This window comes from Chelonia mydas, chromosome 5 (assembly GCF_015237465.2).
Source record: "Chelonia mydas isolate rCheMyd1 chromosome 5, rCheMyd1.pri.v2, whole genome shotgun sequence".
Lineage (NCBI taxonomy): Eukaryota > Metazoa > Chordata > Testudines > Cheloniidae > Chelonia > Chelonia mydas.
In genome coordinates this window covers 110,798,042-110,816,247 of record NC_051245.2, presented here as the reverse complement: position 1 = coordinate 110,816,247, position 18,206 = coordinate 110,798,042, and the positions used below count along the sequence as shown (strand labels likewise).

General features: G+C 47.6%; 1 protein-coding gene and 1 long non-coding RNA gene across 2 annotated transcripts; one reads left to right on the top strand and one right to left on the bottom strand.

The window, feature by feature from the left end:
* Nucleotides 1-366: 366 nt before the first annotated feature.
* LOC102936374 (cyclin-dependent kinase 4 inhibitor B) lies at nucleotides 367-5,890 on the top strand. Its single transcript, XM_007065440.4, has 2 exons — nucleotides 367-570; nucleotides 2,975-5,890. Exons 1-2 carry the CDS (start codon nucleotides 424-426, stop codon nucleotides 3,254-3,256), a joined length of 429 nt encoding a protein of 142 aa, XP_007065502.2. The 5' UTR covers nucleotides 367-423; the 3' UTR covers nucleotides 3,257-5,890.
* A 596-nt stretch (nucleotides 5,891-6,486) lies between these two features.
* LOC122466092 lies at nucleotides 6,487-17,232 on the bottom strand. The gene is made up of 2 exons (XR_006291351.1): nucleotides 16,647-17,232; nucleotides 6,487-6,796 (listed from the first exon to the last, which is right to left on the bottom strand). It is a non-coding gene; the product is annotated as an uncharacterized LOC122466092 (long non-coding RNA).
* Nucleotides 17,233-18,206: the final 974 nt, after the last annotated feature.

Here is an 18,206-nt window from a genome sequence, read left to right as displayed (position 1 = left end):
GCAAGGAGGGCGCGCAGCGCTAGCGGGGGAGGGGACAGCTCCCGCCAGGGCGCCTGTGATGGGCAGGGATTGCTTTCCAATCCCGGCCGCTGCTGCAGCCCCTGCCGCCTCCCCGCGCAATGGCAGGGCTTCCTCTGGGGGCGGGGAGCGCGCGTGCAGCGGGCCAGCAGGGCGCGCGAGAGAAGGGAGATCGCAGCCAAGTTACTCCTGGGATCGTTCCCGGGGCTGGGGGGCTGCAGTGACACCCATGGCTGGCGGGCGGGCGGGGGGAGCCCCGCACGCACGTGCCCCTGGAGGATGGGGGCCTGGGACGAAAAAGAAGGCGGTGCAAACTGTCACGCTGGGCGGTGCCAGCAGTGCCGCTAGTTAAGGCGGTGGAGCGGGGGAAGCTCGGGGCGAGCTGGCTAGTTGGCGCCCTGAGGCATGCAGGCGGGGGCTGTAGCTGCAGGCGGCGAGAGGGACCTGCTGGCTAACGCCGCGGCCCAGGGGGACGGGCAGAGGGTGCGGCTGCTGCTGGAAGCCGGGGTGAACCCCAATACTGTTAATGCCTTCGGCAGGACCCCGATTCAGGTACAGGGCCACGGAGCCCAGCTGGAAGGGGACACAGGCACCGGGGAGCGCGAGCTAGAGGGTCTTTGCATTTTACAGCAGCTGTCCAGCGCTGCTGGTTCGAGGGGAGATCGCCTTGTGGGGGGAGAGCTTACTCCAAATATGGAAAAATTAGAGATTGTAAAAAAATCTCTAGTTTCTGTACACCTATTGAGTCGGCCATTAAGGGGAGCGCACGGGAGTCACTTAATAGAGAAACGAATTCTGCTTCTGGCTGGCTAAATAGAGATGTGATGTTTAAAAATTCATTGCCCCTCGTTTAAAATTATTATTCATCGGTATTATTCATTTTAGGAGTTAAAGTATACATTTTCCACAACACTAATCGAAACGGGGAGCGTGTAATTATGGGGGACAAGAAGAATAAAGCAAAGTGCTAGCTCAGTATGTATGAATATGGATAGAAATCGTCTTAAATTTCTATAACACGGTCCACTTTGCTTTATTGTTCATATCCCACAATTATAGGTGCCCCGTTTCGATTCTTCACCCCTTAATAAGTTCTAGAGGGAGAAAAAACTGAAGGAGTGTTGTGATAAAAGGTTTACATTAAACAGCACTATTTTAGATGTTTTAGCATCAACTTCATTCATTTCAGAATATTAAAAATTTAAAAGTTATATTAGGAAATGGTACTTTGTTTCAATTACTATTTCAAACAATCTCTTGATCATATAAAATGCCAGATCACAATACATTTAATCAAGCATAACTGGACTCTGAATGACTGCCATTTTGTTTGACTGTTTATAGGGGGAAGGAATTATACTTCCAAGGAGTAAACATGGCAGGGGGGAAAAAGAAAGGGTTTTGTGGCTAAAGTTCATGTCCACATATGTAGATAACTTAAAAAAAAAAAACACACACAAAGTTATCCACATAGGTGGATGAGTTGTTATTGCTTTTTGTGGGGGGGGGTTGTTCTTTTTTTTAAAATTATGTCCATATATGTGGATGAGTTTAGAAAAAACTAAAAACCCTTCCCCTTTTTTGCTGCCCTTAAAATGGCTGTCTCTCAGATCAGTTTACATAGATTCTGTCTGTGCTCAATTACATTTGATAAAAATGTTGCAACCGATTTCTATGATGAGTTTTTATTCCTTTTTTCTTCTTTTAAAAAGTGCATCCTTTAACCCACTTTCTGTTTATCTTGCCCACAGAGATTGTTGAATAAAATAATTTGAAATTTGGACACATTTAATATAGTGAAACTTCAAATATATTTTACTAATCATTTAAAGCATATTAAAGTAACTCTACATCTTGTTTGATTGTGCATGTGAAGCGGAATACACATGAACAAATTTTACACACTTAATATTTAAGTATGCTGCAGAATCAATCAAGTATATTAAACCCAGGTCAAGAGTTGTTTTGGATTTCCTTTTATGATTTAAAACAAAGACAAAACTTCCCCTCCAGCTCTGCCGCCCTTTCTTTGCGCATTAATTTACAACGGAAATCTGTCAAATGAAAGTCTTTTCTTCTAGTCAGTTAATTTTATTATGAATTAGTTTTCTAGTACATTTTCCTAGTTCACTGCACAGAGGAAATTTTTCAAAGAACTGTTCATCTCTCATTCACCACTTGTAAATGAAGGTCATGTCTGCGTAAATTGACTTGATAAATGTGATGGCGAGTTTTATTTTTTATCAAATATAAAAATGAGTGCAGTCAAAAAACATCGCTACTGAGCGAGGGGGCTTAAGGATGTATTTGGTACATATGCTCTTGATTTGCACTGGGTAAACTCTTTTTAATGTTTACCTTTTTCAGTGTTTAAGATGAAGTTTACAGAAAAAATATTATCAGAATACATACTCATTTGAAATATGTGTTTATGTAATGACAGGTTTCAGAGTAACAGCCGTGTTAGTCTGTATTCGCAAAAAAGAAAAGGAGTACTTGTGGCACCCTAGAGACTAACCAATTTATTTGAGCTCAGGAAAGCTTATGCTCAAATAAATTGGTTAGTCTCTAAGGTGCCACAAGTACTCCTTTTCTTTTTATGTATTTATGTAGTTCAAGAGCTATGCAACGTATGCAAGTAGCTAAATATACAAAACCCTAGAAAGCCTGCCCTGCTGATGCTAATGGCAGTTCTGTCATGGACATCTACGGGGTCCGGATATCACCCTGAAGATTTACCTCCTTGGAACACAGGTGTAATTCCAAAGTCAAGCGACCAGATTCTGGTCTCCATTACGCCGGTGTAAATCCAGAGTAACGCCTAGAGAGCGTAATGCGGCTCAGACTCTGACCTTAACTCAGATAACATTCCCATTAGACCAAACGAGATTCTTGCTAGGGGAGCAAGACCGAACCCTAAATCGATCAAGGCTGACTGACGGCTTCTCCCTCCCAGGTCATGATGATGGGAAACACCCAGGTGGCGGAGCTGCTGCTGCAGAGAGGAGCGGATCCCAACCGGCCGGACCCGCGCACCGGCTCCCTCCCAGTGCACGATGCGGCGCGAGAAGGTTTCCTGGACACCCTTGTGGCGCTGCACCGAGGCGGGGCTCGCTTGGATCTGCGGGACACATGGGGCCGCCTCCCCATTGACCTAGCTGTCGAGAGCGGGCATCAGCAAGTGGTCAGCTACCTCCGCGCCCAGCCTGCAAGGGGTGCCGCTCCGCCCCAGGCATAGGGCACGGGCGTGTGGCCAGCCGTCTGCGGGGCTCTGCCCTGCTCAGCCACAGGGGCCTCATTAAATGCTTGCCCCGCTGAAGTCAATGGAAATTTTCCTGTTAACTTCAGTGGAGCCAGGATTTCACCCCAGGTTTTTCTACGGCAGCCGGTGACCCATCCGCCAGGCAGCTGCAACCTTGTCGTTCTCTCGCGGGGACTGCCCTGGCTGGGATGGACGGTTCACAGGCTGTGGTAGAAAACAGCTGCTCTCCTTGGTTCCAGTCAAACTGTATAGCGTGTAGAGAAAGAGAACCCACTTCTGGAGGAACAGCTTGATACTCAACTTGGATACAATCAGATTCCTTTTATAGCGAGCAGGCAAACAGATTATTCTTCCAGTTACAGTGAAGTTGCTCCAGGAGAAGATTTCACGGTAAAAGGGTCGGTAAGGTTGCACTGTATGGAGGAGGCATCCTGCCTGCCTGCAGCCCCCAGCTGGTAGCACTCTTGGGGGCATGCCTGCTTTTTCCTCCAGTGAGTGTGTTGTCTGGGATTTATCCACCTTATAACCGAACGGAATGGGGTACCTTTCCAGAAAGCAGGCAGGACCATGAGCCTGATCTAATTCCCTGTTAACATCAATGGAATGATAGAATCATAGAATCACAGAATATCAGGGTTGGAAAGGACCTCAGGAGGTCATCTAGTCCAACCCCCTGCTCAAAGCAGGACCAATCCCCAATTAAATCATCCCAGCCAGGGCTTTGTCAAGCCTGACCTTAAAAACTTCTAAGGAAGGAGATTCTACCACCTCCCTAGGTAACACATTCCAGTGTTTCGCCACCCTCTTGGTGAAAAAGTTTTTCCTAAGAATCCCATAGTCGTGTAGGCAGCCTGATTCCATTCCTATTAAACCCTTCACCAAGGCGGCAACAATGCAATATAATTTCCCAGCACAGCTATAATATATTCCTTAAAATGTCACACAAGCAGCATCAGTTGCAAGTGTTCCCATTAGGGCGTGACTCAAAGTGTTTCCCCCGCCTCCCACCCCCTTCAATGGGTTTTGAATCAAGCCCTTCATTTAAAGATCTAAATAACCTGCATTACAGCTAGAAGCGCTTGACTTTATAGAATCTAGAGCCGGATCTCTCTTTGAGCAACCATCAGTATTTTCCCTGCTAAAATACATTATATAAGCAAAAATACATGCATAGTACAGTCATAAATAGCTTCCTCGGAAGTTTTTATGTAGTACGTACTGTTTAAGGAGCCTATCCTGCAAGCTGCTAAATGCTTTCAATTTTTACTTAAAAAAAGGAGTATATTTTACTCATCAAGATAAGAGGATGTTGTTTATTGGATGGCAACCTTCCCTTAGCTGTACTCTGTTACAGTCAGAAAACCCTTGCTGTTCCATTTGCTCAGCATTGGTAACGGGATTATGGGCCCTTAATCCCACACCTACTGACACTAATAGGAATCTTTCCCTGGATACCAATACACATTGGATCGAGCCCTCTAGGGCGAACCAAATGATTTGAAGAATATTAGCTTCTTATGAAGCTAATAGCTTACCTCTGGAGAGCTACTATTTCCAATTAGATCGAAGGGAGATATATGCACACGAACATTAGAGAGGTGTTTGTGTACAGTTATTTTAAATAACTGGACTGGGAGGATTCTGGTGTCTGGTTTTTAGATTAAAACCCCCAAATTATAAAAACCTCACAATATGGCGTAAAGGACCTTTATATTCCTTATTATCCACCAAGAGAGTCTCCCTGGGCAGATGAAGCAGCGGGAGAGTATGTTGTAGATCATCACAGTGGGGGAAGGAGGGGGAAATGTTGTATTCAGCATATTAAATTCTTAGATAAACTAGTGTGGTTTCTGTGATTGGTATTAGACCCCTCTCATAACAGGATTCAAAATAGGCAAGTTGCCTTATTGGTTTCTGTAGTGATCTAAGTGATAGATCAATGCTAAATCACAGAGTAATGCTTTTATTCATAACAGTACTAGAACAGACAGCTCTGCATTCCGATATTTTAATTTAGATTATTTTAAATTAGGTCCCTCATAGTGTGAGGAACTTTTCCCGCCTAATTTTACTTTTTAGGCATACACCCACATTAATTATCCCATTCCAATCCCTACCAGGAGGGAAACTCTGAAAATACACTCAGATTCAGAAACCTTTCCAAATTATGAATTTTATACTAGCAATGTGAACGTGTATCTCTAGAAAATATTCCTATTATGAAATCAATAGGCGCTTTGCCATTAATTTTAATGGAACCAGGATTGGGACCATTATTATGGCGTTTTGTTTTTAAAATCCGCAAATAAGCAATGGGTACAAGCAACAGGGACATCCAATACAACAGCTGAAGAGCGTGTGAATGTTCGTTATTATTGCTATCTGCACACCAGCTTCCCCCCCAAAGGACATCAATGAAAGAACAGTTTATAAATATGTTTGTGTATCGCTTCTGCTTCCCATTCAGTACTGCTTAAGCTGATTAAGTAGCGGTTATTATTCACGTGCAAAATATTAAAGTGGGTTAATCAGATAATCTAAAGTGATGGTTATTTTATGTTTGCACTAGTGTCCTAGGTTGGTCGCAGGATGTTAGAGAGATGAGGGAATATTTTTTATTGGACCTTCTGATGGTCAAGAGACAAGCTTTGGAGCTCACATATAAATTGGTCCAGTACAAGATGTTCCCTCACCCACCTTGTCTCTCAATGTTGTTAAACTTTCTAATATAAAATTCAATATATATTAGTTGAGGTTATGTTAGAGATAGGTTGTCGGAAAGCTTATAAAATGTCAAATTGAACACCATGGGTATTTCAATAGTAGATTTTTTTTTAAAAAAATCTCTAATATGGAAAATGGAGTTCGTCTGGCAATTTGCGTGGATAAAACACTTCAGAGAAGCAAGAAAATTCTACCAGACTTGGTATCAGTGCCACGCTGTGGATTTAAAACGTCATGTATAATTCTTAAATATTAAAGATAAAGATAACACATACACCTGTGATACTTTATACCTATATCTATTAAATTCTCAGAGTATTGAAGTGATGCCAAACTAAGCAGAGTTTTCTTGCTTCTGTTTTTTTTTTAAAATGTAGTGTACTATGCTACCCATGCAGATTGCCAAAATGAAAAATAGCTCCCCATAACGGCAATTGGGGCTGTGTTTGAATTCTAGGTTAGGAATAGGTGGCACTACCCCGTTTTGGATCCATGTCTAAGAAACTTTATTTCAGTTTTCCGACAACTCCCCCCAAAACAAAACAATTAGAACAATCCCCATTGGCAACTGGGGATCTTATTCTGCAGTCGACGCGCCTCGGAACTCCACCGCACACGGCAACGCGCGTGCAGCTTCCTCAGTTGTAACTCCGGCAAGACTTTCACGGTCATCCTTTGCTCCAAGTTCTCACAGCAAGAAAATCCTGAAAGCATTTTGGATACTCGAGCGCTACTTAACTCACTCAGGTCCTTCCGTCCCCGCTGTTCAGCGGCAGTTTAAACCGCGGAACCCTACGGAGAAAAACCCAGGACTGGAGGTTACTTTAAAGAAAATAAAATAAAAAGGGCTCAGCTGGAAGGGGCTGATCTCGCAAAGTGCTCGTCCGCTACCATCCCCGTTGCTCGGTATGGGAGATGAGAGCACTATTCAAAATCAGGCCACCCAGGGCCCAATCTTGCAAGGTGATGAGCGCCCGCAACCCCCCTCTTAAAGTTAACGGAGTTGGGGGGCGTTCAGCACCTTGTAGGATCGGACTGCGCTCGCGTTTCCTCACATGCTGCAAAAAAGTGTGCAGGTGCAAGGGTCCATCAGGTGCAATGCTGAAACGCCACTGCCCTGAAGCCACATTGTCCCAGCCCTCCCTCACAGGATACAGAAGTCAGCACAAGCCTTTGTCTTGCTATGAATGTGCTGTAGTCTGAACTCCCCGACAGCACGTAGAGCCCTCTAGGGAGGGGAGCTTCATATGAATCTCAAAGAGCTGTGGGTTGCGGTGCCTCGGAATGATTACACCGTTTTGACAGAAGGGGAGGGCGCATGCGTGTATTATGAGTGCCTTTATTACCCAGACAGGGGGGGAGACCTCAGTACTTTTCCAGATTAAACGCACCTCATTCTATGAATGGCGCAGAATGTAGATCAAATGCGCCTCTACAAGCAGTTAGAGGTGAAATCCTGGCCCCACTGGAATCAGTGGAAAAACTCCTATTGACTTCAATGGGGCCAGGACTTCGTGTACGAGCTCCGCGGAAATTATACGCCGGTTCTTCTGGGAGCACGTCCGAGTGTCACATTATAGGTTTAATAACGATCTATATTAAAGTTTAACTCTATGTATCTATACTTAGACAGGACATCAGTGGGAGCGGGGGGAGAATAAAAACCTATTTCCGAATTAAGCAACTGGGGTAATCTTTGGGCTAGATCTTGCCGCCACTGAAGTGAATGGAATTTTTCCGTGGAATTTGAAAGTAACGTGAAAGTAGCCAAATTTACTCTGGAGGGGGGAAAAAGTACACAGGAGTGTGCCTAAGGGGTACTAGGGTTCCATTTGATGCGACTTTGCATTTGTAGACACGGACAGTGAAGAGGGTCAAGGATACTGCTGAATCAGTTAGATGTAGTGTGTATATCCATATAGGTCAACTGGTTCAGAATTATCCTGGCGGAGTTGGGAGGGGAGTTATGCATGTATGCGATTTTGCCCTGTCTGTCTAGATTACACTCTAGGCAAAGTCATACCTGGAAAATCTGACTCCAGTCCCTCTTTTCATAAACCTGTGATGAGCAAGGAGGACACGTTCGACTGTCATAGCAATTCTCTCCCTGGAAAATTGACTCAAACGTTGCAGCATAACTCCCCGCTTCTGTTCCCAATGAAATCATGGATGATGAGCAGCCTGTCTACAGAATATTTTAGGATATCTTGCAAATATCTTTGTATACATCTGGCATGTCTGGGTGAAATCCTGGCCTTACTGAAGTCACTGGGAGTTTTGCCACTGGCTTCAAAAGGGCCAGGATTTCACCCACATGTCCTTGTTGCCTCCACGCAGAGACTGGAAAAGCAGGATCTGCATGGCCATTTGTCATCATCTTCAAGAAAGGTGTGTTACTTCAGTCTGAAAAGTCCTAGAGAAGAGTCAACATGTATTTAAACATATTCCTCATTTTAAAAAACAAAAACCACTGATCCCAGCTCTTCTAAAGCAAATCCGTCTCCATTTTCCAGGCCCAGCAAGGCTCTGCTAACCCCTTTACATTAACAGCAGTGTGCACGCTCATACAGATTCAAGCTCCCCATAGGCTCTTCTTGGGGTCTTTACTGCTCTCACGGTCTCAGGCTCCCTACTCGCTGACAAAGGGAATCAATGGCGCAGAAGCTTCTCCTTTCAAAGCCCTCCCACGTGGCTAGCTTGACGTTCCGTTTTAGCTTTGGCTGTAGAAATCAGCGAATGGATGTAGAAATCCGGGGGGAGGGGAGGGGGGGAAGAGGCGGAGACAGCCAGCCAGGGCCGCCCCGAAAAGGGGGCGGAGAAGGTAGCCCGGTTGGCTGCCCCCCTATCACGGGACTGTCAGAGCATCCAGGAACATCGCTGGAGCCCGCACGCTCGGAGGGGCGGGAGGCAGCAAAGGAAGGAGCCGCTGTGCAGCCGAAGGCGGGGGGAAGACGCAGTAAAGCGAGAGTGCCCGGCGGTTGTCGGGGGATAAAAGCAGAGTCGAGGCACTTACGGGTCCTGAGGAGGAGGGGGAATCCCAGCCTCGAAGAGCTGGATGGGCCGATCCTTCAGCCCTCTGTCGGGCAAAGCTCTCACAAGTGCAGGAGCGGGCTGGCTGCAGAACCCAGCCCCGGATGCTCAGCGCTGGGCCGAGTGGCCGTAGGGTGGAGCCTGGCCAGCAGCTCTGCGCTGCCCGGGGTGCGCCCGCCAGCCAGCAGGGGCTTTACTGACCCCCTGCTCTAAAGGGGGAAGACACCCGCCGACCCAGCGCTGCGTGGGTTAAGCATCCCCCAGTAAACGCAGGAGCGCTGGCCAATGCGGGAGGCGTTCCTTCTTCTGCGGGACACCCATTTCCACCCCTGCGCCTCCCCCCCGGCTCGAGGGAGGACCGCTGTAATGGAGGGGCGGGGGTTAATACTGAATTAATAAAGATCCTCCACCCCCCCCCCCCCTCATTCCAACTGAATCGTTGTTCAACAGCAGCCCTGCCCTCCTGGCTACAGGAAAAGCCCCCGAACACGTGGTAACAATGCAGTTCTTTTAATTCCACGGCAAAAGGCTTTCTACAGCCCTTTAGAGAGACCCCGGCATCGTGTCTGTGGTTGAAATAGCGGCTGACATGTCTATGGAATAAAAGCGATCCGCGTAACCCCCGCCCCCCATAGCCCAGTTTTCCCTTGGTGTGTTTTGACATTACCTGGGTACAGCAAGTTCCACTCTCCCCCCCCCCCCCGCCCAGCAAGGGGCGCAACCGGAATTTTTCTAATAAGGGGGCCGAGGGACAGGCCCCCTCTCCGGTAGGGCGCCTGTCCCGGGGCAGAGGAGACATGGGAGGCGAGGTGCTCCGGGGGAAGGGCTCGGCTTACGGCTGGCAGAGGGCGCTGCTGCCTGGCCTAGGGGCTCGGGGAGCGCCCCCTCCCCACGCTGGGACTCCTGCATGGAGCTGCCCCTTTGGGCGGGCAGGCGGGAGCCCCAGCCCAATAGCTCCTGTGCTAGGGAGCGGTGGGGGGGGGGGGTCTCCTCTAAGAGCCGGCCAAGGGGAAGGGCCAAGGCTCCCCCCTTGCGCCCTAGTTCCCCCTGCGTAGCTAGCTCGGTTCCCTTGGGGTATAGGTGGGTTTTTCTACCCAGTGACAGAGATTTAAACATTTACAACCTCATCAAGTACAGCTGTCAATCAAAGATGCCCAGCACAGGTTACAGGGGCAGACGGGGCTGACCTCGTTTGGAAATACGGAGGGTTCGCATGGGCAGTGCCCCTTCAGGGGCAGAGGAGTTCCTCGAGGCGGCGCTCGGGAGGTTTTAGAGAGTCTCCTCTCCGGGGAGTCACTTCTCACTGTCCCCAGAACAGCAGCCACCCCGTGCGCACTTGATGGCGCGCCAGCTCCGCGTTACGCGGCGAGGCCGGCTTCGCGGTCCCGCAGCAGCGACCTAAGCCCGGAGCGGCCTCGTAAAACGCCGTGGAAGACCGGCTACACTGGAAGAGCGAATCCACGGCGCTGTTGCGTGCAATGCGGCCATCTTTGCCGCTGTGTAGGGGTCCCTGCAGACGTGAAGTCTCCAGTTTGCTGCAGTGGGCAGCATCCCACAGGCAACGAGGGCACAGAAGGTAGGTCACAGGATGGCTCAGGCCCAGACCATAGGGCTCGCAGAATTATCAGCTGTCCAGTTTATCCTCCAACAGACTATAGGGTCTGACGGAAATAAATGCTCACCCGTGGGACAGACGGCAGGACCCGTGGTAAAAAGGAGAATGAATATGACCGGCTCCGTTCATATTTTCATCCCCTGTAGATTATTCCCAGTCACAACTACTCCACACTGTGAAGAGTTTCAATGGAGGGGGACGGGGTGTTTAATCTCGCTTTGTCTCTCACACACACACGAGAAAAGGTCCCTTTCTAATAACCGATAGTCTGTGGTTTAAGACAGATCCACAGCTGGGGGGTTGGGAACGGTGGAGACCTAAACGATTCCTAGAAAGTCATCCATGAATTGAAGGCTGCACAGACTTTGCAAACCGATTTTTCTTTTGGGGTGGGGGAGGAAAAGGGGGGAGATGCTAAGGTAATTTAGGAGCCGGTAGAAGTCTCAACACTAAGCCACATTCTTTCCACTGCTAAGCGTCATTTACAAGAATTAGGGATCATTCTCACAGTGAAAGAAATTGCAACCTTTAGAAATGCACGGGATAAGTTCAGCTGGCAGCGACGCACTGACAGACGCGTCTTTTAACGGGCCAATCTAGCTGTGGAGTTTATAAAACGGTTTGCATGAGTACCCGCCCACCATCATGAAGATATAACAAAGCACAGAATTTAGCATTTGTATAGTGCTTTCCAACTTCCGCTGTCTGATCAATCCCCGCCACACCCGATGTTGTATATGGGGAAATTGAGGCCGGACGGTAACATGACTCAGTCCAAGTTGACAGACTGTCGGTGTCACAGTCTGGAGAGGGGTTCAGGGAGGTTCCTGGCTCCCAGGTCTGTACTGCGAGTACACAGGGCAGTGTAGAGTCTAGGCAGTAAGTAACTCGAGTTCATACATGGGGAGCTGAAGGAAAGGAGTCCCTGCACATCACTCCTGCTGTTTGCCATATACTAGGTTATCGTGCGTGTGCTTTCACCAGGAATGTATCTTTATAGGTGGCTTAGTTGTTGGAAAGAACTAGAGCAGGGGAAGTGAAGATCAGGGATGCCCCAGTCCAGTTTGCAGAGCACCGCAACACACCCGCTGCATTGGGCCGGGTCTTTGAAGCCCGCTTGCCGCGTTTGTGGCTGCAGTCTAGGATTCATGGAGTAGGGCTGGCGGGCAAACAAGAATCCAAAGCTTTCAGAGATGGTTTTCCTTCTGCACTGGCCCCTGACCTGGGAGGCCCAGGTTTAAGTCCCTCCTCTGCCCGAATGGAGGCAGAGACTTGGATCTGGGAGGCCCAGGTTCGAGTCCCTCTTGGCTGTTGGAGGGGCTGTGTTTGCTCACTCCCTGGTTTTGACCAGAAATGCCATCCTCGATCTTTTCATAATCTATCTGTCTTGACAGATGTCAGGAAATGGGCTGGTTTCCACCACTGGGCATTTTCTGAGCTAAATGTTTCATAAAAAAAAATCCCCCCAGCTGCTCTCTAATGTAGCCCAGCAGAGCGGCTGCCCAGGTCCCTGTTTTCCGTGCTCTGCCCCTGAGCCAGCTGTCTCCGATCTTATTTAAACGGCCTGGAGGAACCCTCCCCACTGGAGTGGGCCTGGGGCCAGCAGCCGGAGGCTCACGCTGGAGTTACTCTGCACCGCGCAGTGAACAATCAAGCCCCAGATACCAGCAGTGGCTCCTAACCTAAAATGGATTCCACAGCCCCCCACGTGCACTTACTCCAGTGTGCAGAAGTCGCCCACTGGTTCTTTTCTTTCCGCCCCCACTGACCTCTGCTCTTGCAGAGAAGGTGCCGAGGGGGAATTCAGTGAGCTAAGCTACTTGGTGGAGCACTGAAGTGAATCGAAGCCAGGAAACTCAGCTGCATCAGGCGCCGGCCTCGACTAATGCCTGTCGGTGGGATCTGGCTGCTCCACGCCAAGTGGGTGAAATGCGGGGCTGACTCGGCTGCCTAAAGAGGCGCCGGCAAGCAGCCGCAGTGCACGCTTTGCTTTACCCAGAACCACCCGCCCAGTAAGCAGTTTGCCCCAGATGGGTGAAAGTATCTGAGCAGAGAGAGGCTGCTTTTAAAAACCAACCGACCAACCACGCGGTCCAAGCCTGCCGTAGCTGCGCTCCTCTCTGGGAAGCCGGAGGATGAAGAACGCGTGCCTGAACCCACCCCGTTCTGCAGCCCGACCGCAGCTCTCCATCGGCCACACCCACGGTACGATGCTAAAAGGGGGGGGGGGGAATTCAGACGTCCCCTCCCTCCTTCTCCCTGGTCACAGCTCCCCTGGTCAGTCTCTGCGCTTGATGCTGCACAGATCATGGCCGAGACAGAACAGGCTTCAGCCCAAAGAGGCTCCAGGTGTCCTGGCATTGGATTGAACCAGAGCGGAGCGGTCTTGTCAAATCAATTGGTCATGGGTTATTTATATTTTGCACTCTCGGGCTTGCGAGAAGGCCGGGCTTTAAACACGCCTTAGCAATGCTCCTTCCTGCGATGCCTAAGAATTTGAAAGGAGGACCATGCCCGGCTTAGACAGCAGGAGTTCCGGACCTCTCCAAACAGAGGATTGAAATATCTACCGGTGGGGCCGGGGGAAGGAAGGAAAGAGGGACCCTGGTAGGGAGCGGTCACTAAGGGGTGTCTGTCTCCTTTGGCACACCCTTCACCGCCGATTTTTCTTTTCTAATGTGCACGCTTCTCGGAGGTAACGGGCATGATTGTTGCCCCACCGAGATTAGTGGGGGCCTAAAAGCAGCATGAATTATAAAACCCATTTTCTAGAAGCTAGCCACCATTAGGAGGATTATATAGAGCCATCAGGTTACTAGGGAGTCACCCTTCCTAGCTTCAGTAGGCGGAGCTCACAGCCCACGCATTTCTCTCCCCCCCCCCCCCATAAGCTCTTGGTTTACCACCCTTCCCATCCCCCTCCATTTCAGACAGTCTCTGCATCTCCCGGTAATCTCCCCTCAACCGGGGGTTGTGTGGTCCTTCCCCCCCATTTCCCCTGAATGGCAGCATTTCTTTGCTTATTTCCACCTCCCCATGCCCTCCATTCCCCTTACCCCACCCCCCACAAGCAGCTCTGTGTGCCCCCTTTTCCCATTCTAGGGTCCCCAATCTCCCCACCAGGGGTTCTGTCTGCCTTTCATTCCCACCTTCCTCCATACAAGCTTCCCTCATGCCCTATACCAGGAGAGGTATGCACACCCCCATTCCCGTTTGCCTGGGAGATAAATCATTAGCGCATCACCATGTTAAATTATATTGGAGGATGAGCAGGGGTATTGTTATGATGGAAAGCATTAATGGGTGCCACCAGCCAGTTACTTGAGCTGTAGACAGTTGCAGAGGTACTTGAGGCTTTGGCTATGCTAAACAAATGGTAGGCTCTCCCCCGCATTTGTTTTCCTTCAGATCAGTTGGGCCATTGATGCCTGGAACATTTCCTGAAATTTTGGAATTGATTGGATGTGCTGTCCAAGTTATTGCATTGCATACAGAAGTGCGATCAAGTTAAGTGTAAGGCCTTCAAAAGTTCAGCAAGTCAGAGACATGTCTCCTTGAGACCATGAGTTTTTCCCTTCCCCCCTCCCCCCCAATAGCAATGAAGATCAACAGGGCTAGAAATAGCCACCTTATAACAGGACAATCTGGAGAATACATCTAAGTACACACGAATGTGGAACTCTCTCTCCCTCACTTTGCATCTGCTCCAGCCCTCACTGAAGTCCCTGGGATCCTTTCTATGGATTGCAACGGGAGCTGGATTCGATCCTCGAGGCATGGGCACTGCTTCAGCACAGCTCCCAACTATGCAATTGGCTGTGTCCGAGGCATAGTGATGTACTGCACATAGACCTACCCGCAGAATGATGTGTCTGAGGTACAGAGTTGTAGACAGCCTGGTCCCTGGAAACGGAGCAGAATCAAGCTGGAACTTGAGTGATGTGGAAGCCTGTTTGTGGTTGTAAGTACACCTGTTTTGTAGAATAAGTAGCTCATAACTGGTAGCATCCTTCAGGGCAGGACTTTTCGGATTTCTTTGTGTTATTTAATATTTTGGTTGACTATAACAACTTTGTTCCCAGATGGAAGTCAAGAGGAAGGGGGTGCTCCTCAACTCTGAAGATCGGGCCATTTGTTTAGGTGCTTAAGCACTGCCACTTCAGCTTTTTAGTTAACAGTTTTTGTTTGCTTTCGTTAAAATGCACGGAGGCTCTCTGGAAGGGGCAGCAGGAAGTTAGAATAGTTACTGAGCTATTCTGATGCAGAAACAAGAGAGTAGCCAGAGCCTAAGACAGGAAGTGCCAATGTGGTAGGGGGGGAAGAGAAAAATGTACACCCCCATGCAAACAAAGAGGAGAGGAACAAAGTAGAAAAGAGCATGGAACAGAACTGCAGGCAGCCTGGGGGAGAAGAGGAGAAAGGACCAGATACAGGATGCTGAGTAAAGTCAGTAATCCCATGAGATGAGAAATTTACATTTAAAAACTAGTTCTATTAGGGGTGATGGAAGAGAGCCAATTCAGTCCTTCTCACAGGCTGACAGAGGGAAAAACCCCCAAACCTCTTGTTTTTCCTAAAGAGACCAGCTAATTTTATTCTCAGGCAGCCAGCAAAATATGTACTTTCACATTTTTAAATACTAGCCACCGTTCAAAACAAAACAAAGGTACATATATTACTGAAAGAACTCTCACTGAATGGACAGCTGAGTTCACAGAACAGGACTCTCTTCCCCTCCGCCATTTCTGGCTACTTTCTGTAAGGGTCTGCTAACAGAGTGAAACTTTTTACCTTGTGAGGGTTCCTCAGGGTCCAAACTGCCCAAAATCCCAGCAGACTTCATTTTGCTAGGGAAATTGTAGCAGGGGGGAGACCAAAGTCATGGGGATCTTTCTGTCCCAAAGGGGCTGTACCATCCAGCCCAGGTGCCATCCTCAATTATACCTGCCTGTGTAGGTGGGGCAAAGCTTGCAGTCTCTTTTCTATAGCAGGTTGAAGCCAGTACCTTAAAGGGTTTGTTAATTCATTATTGCCCCATATCCAGTGCTCCTTACATTACACATTCCAAGATTTTCCCTATTAAAGTTTTATAATTAATTTCTCGTTAGAGCTGGAACATTCATAAAAACTGAACAGTCACATTTGTAAATGAAGTACTTCACCTGTATTCCCCCCTTTTCCTATTTATTTTCTATAAATAGTCTAGCAATCACATGTGCTGGCAGGAACAGATACTGATGCAACAAATGTCAACAGAAACTGATGACGTGTCATCTGATCTGTGCATCCAGTCAGAACAGCTTGATTTAAAATCTTCTTAAACGGTCAGAAGATAAAGGAATTATTTGCTGATTGGATGCAAATAAAGAATATTTTCAGGAAGATTGAAGTCTATTCCCAAACAAATTTGCAATCAGAAAAAGGTGGAGGGGGAAAACAAAAAAACCCAAAACTTTTTTCACATCACCCAGTTTTGCTCTACTAGTTAAAAAATGAAAAGTTCTAAGCGAGTCTAAATTTGGGGACCTTCACTAGGAAAGTCTACTTAAGGAACCATTTGAAAGTTTTCTGGATTAAGATAGATTTTTCTAATATGGGTTGACAGTTTTATATTTTAAAGGGTTTAGTTTGCACTGCCTCATCTCTTGTGCCTCTGTCATTTACATCTGTACAAAGTGAATGACAGTGCTACTAAATTAAATGTTAGTGCTTTACATTAATTTTGCACAGGGCCAAAGGTCTACATAAACTGCAAGGCAATGTGTGATAGCATGGGTGCTCACCTCACCCCATCCCCATGTCCTCTGGTGTCACCTCATACATACTCTGGTGGCCCAGGGGAGAGCAACAAAAGTATCCCTGTCTCAGTTTCCCTTAGTGGGCTTTCAGTTAATTCAGTGATGCTGTTATGTAATGAACAGTGCCCCTTCTGGGGTCTAATTTATTTAACCAAAGACTAAACAAACATGCAAGCAAGTCAATATTAGTCTGTCCTACCTGAGTCCATCCATCTCCATCCAGGCCCATCACCACTAAGACCTTCTCAGACCAGGATCCTCTCCTCCCATCATCTGGATAAGGGGTCCATCTCAGGGCTCCTGCAGAGGTCAAACTGCTGCAGCTCTTTGGAGCAGCAAGTTAAAGTACCTCAACAACCTTGACTTCTTGCTGCTGTCTAGTAAGTTCCATTCATGGGGACCAGGCTGTCACCACTCATAGCCCTCACAGAACTTAGTTCCTCTCCGCCCATCCCCTGCTAGTAAACTCTCAAACCAGCTTCCCTGAGAGGTCCCACTTTTCAGGTGTCAAGGGCTATCTGCCCAAGCCCTTATAAGCCTTTATGAGGCCCAGGTGTTCACTAAGTAATTAACTGTCACCCAGCCATCTAGGTAATTCATTACTCACAAGCAGATCTGAGTTGGCTCGTTCTCCTTCCTTAGCAGAGCCTATCACAGGTAGTTTGGCCCCTGATTCCCCTGAAAGGGCCAGCCTCTGTGATGAACTACTGTTGGAGTTATTACTAAGGGCTCCTCAGTTATGGGAAATAAGTTAGCGAGTCTTAGTTCAGATTCTAATGAGCAAGTGTGTACAGTAGAACCTCAGAGTTAAGAACATCTCTGGAATGGAGGTTGTTTGTAACTCTGAAATGTTTGTAACTCTGAACAAAACATTCTAGTTCTTTCAAAAGTTTACAACTGAACATTGACTTAATGCAGGTTTGAAACTTTACTATGTAGAAGAAAAATGCTGCTTTCCCTTAATTTTTTTTAGTAGTTTATAGTAGTTTAACATAGTATTGTATTTGGGGTTTTTTGTTTTGTTTTTTTGTCTCTGTTGCTGCCTGATTGCCTACTTCCGGTTCCAAATGAGGCGTGTGGTTGACTGGTCAGTTTGTAACGCTGAGGTTCTACTGTATTATAATTGAGCCTCCTTGCTGGTAGCTTCAGGATGGAAAGGGTATGGAGACTCCAAAGAGGTAGGCCTTCTAGAAGGGAGTTGAGGGCTATTGGTGTGATAAAGCCACTGTCAGCTTTTCTTCCCTGTCATGACTGTTAATACAGCACTGTTTGTGAGTACAAACTCTCTTAAAATTCCTCTGAGAACGGTCCTGCTCAGTTTGCAGTTTGTCTTTGAGAGCAGATGGTGAATTTCATGTTTGAATGAGTCAGTCTTCTTCAGGGCTGCAGCTACAGAGAAAGTGCTGTCCAAAAAGCATGTACAGAAATTAAAACCACATTTTCAAATTTAAACCACATTTTCAAACTTGCCTAAATACATATACGGTTTACAACATAAGGCCAATTCCCTGTCATGAGTAAATAATTACTTTTATAAGAATCAGAATAGGCTGCCACACACCCCTGTGTGTTGCGAAATGTTAGGTTCCATTCTCTCACATTGTCCTTCTTCAGTCATTACCATAATGATGGTGGGTGAGAGGAAGCAACCGTTAGAACGGTTAGCCCACAGTTTCTGTCTTAAGGGCCTGATTCTGCCAGGTGCTGAGTGCCTCTTGAATGATGCAGATTGCTCCTAATGCTAATAAGCAGCTATCTG

Coding starts and splice junctions, on each gene's coding strand:
- LOC102936374 (XM_007065440.4), top strand. CDS start 424: ATGCAGGCGGGGGCTGTAGCTGCAGGCGGCGAGAGGGACCTGCTGGCT. Junction 571..2,974: donor TCGGCAGGACCCCGATTCAG/GTACAGGGCCAC, acceptor TCTCCCTCCCAG/GTCATGATGATGGGAAACAC.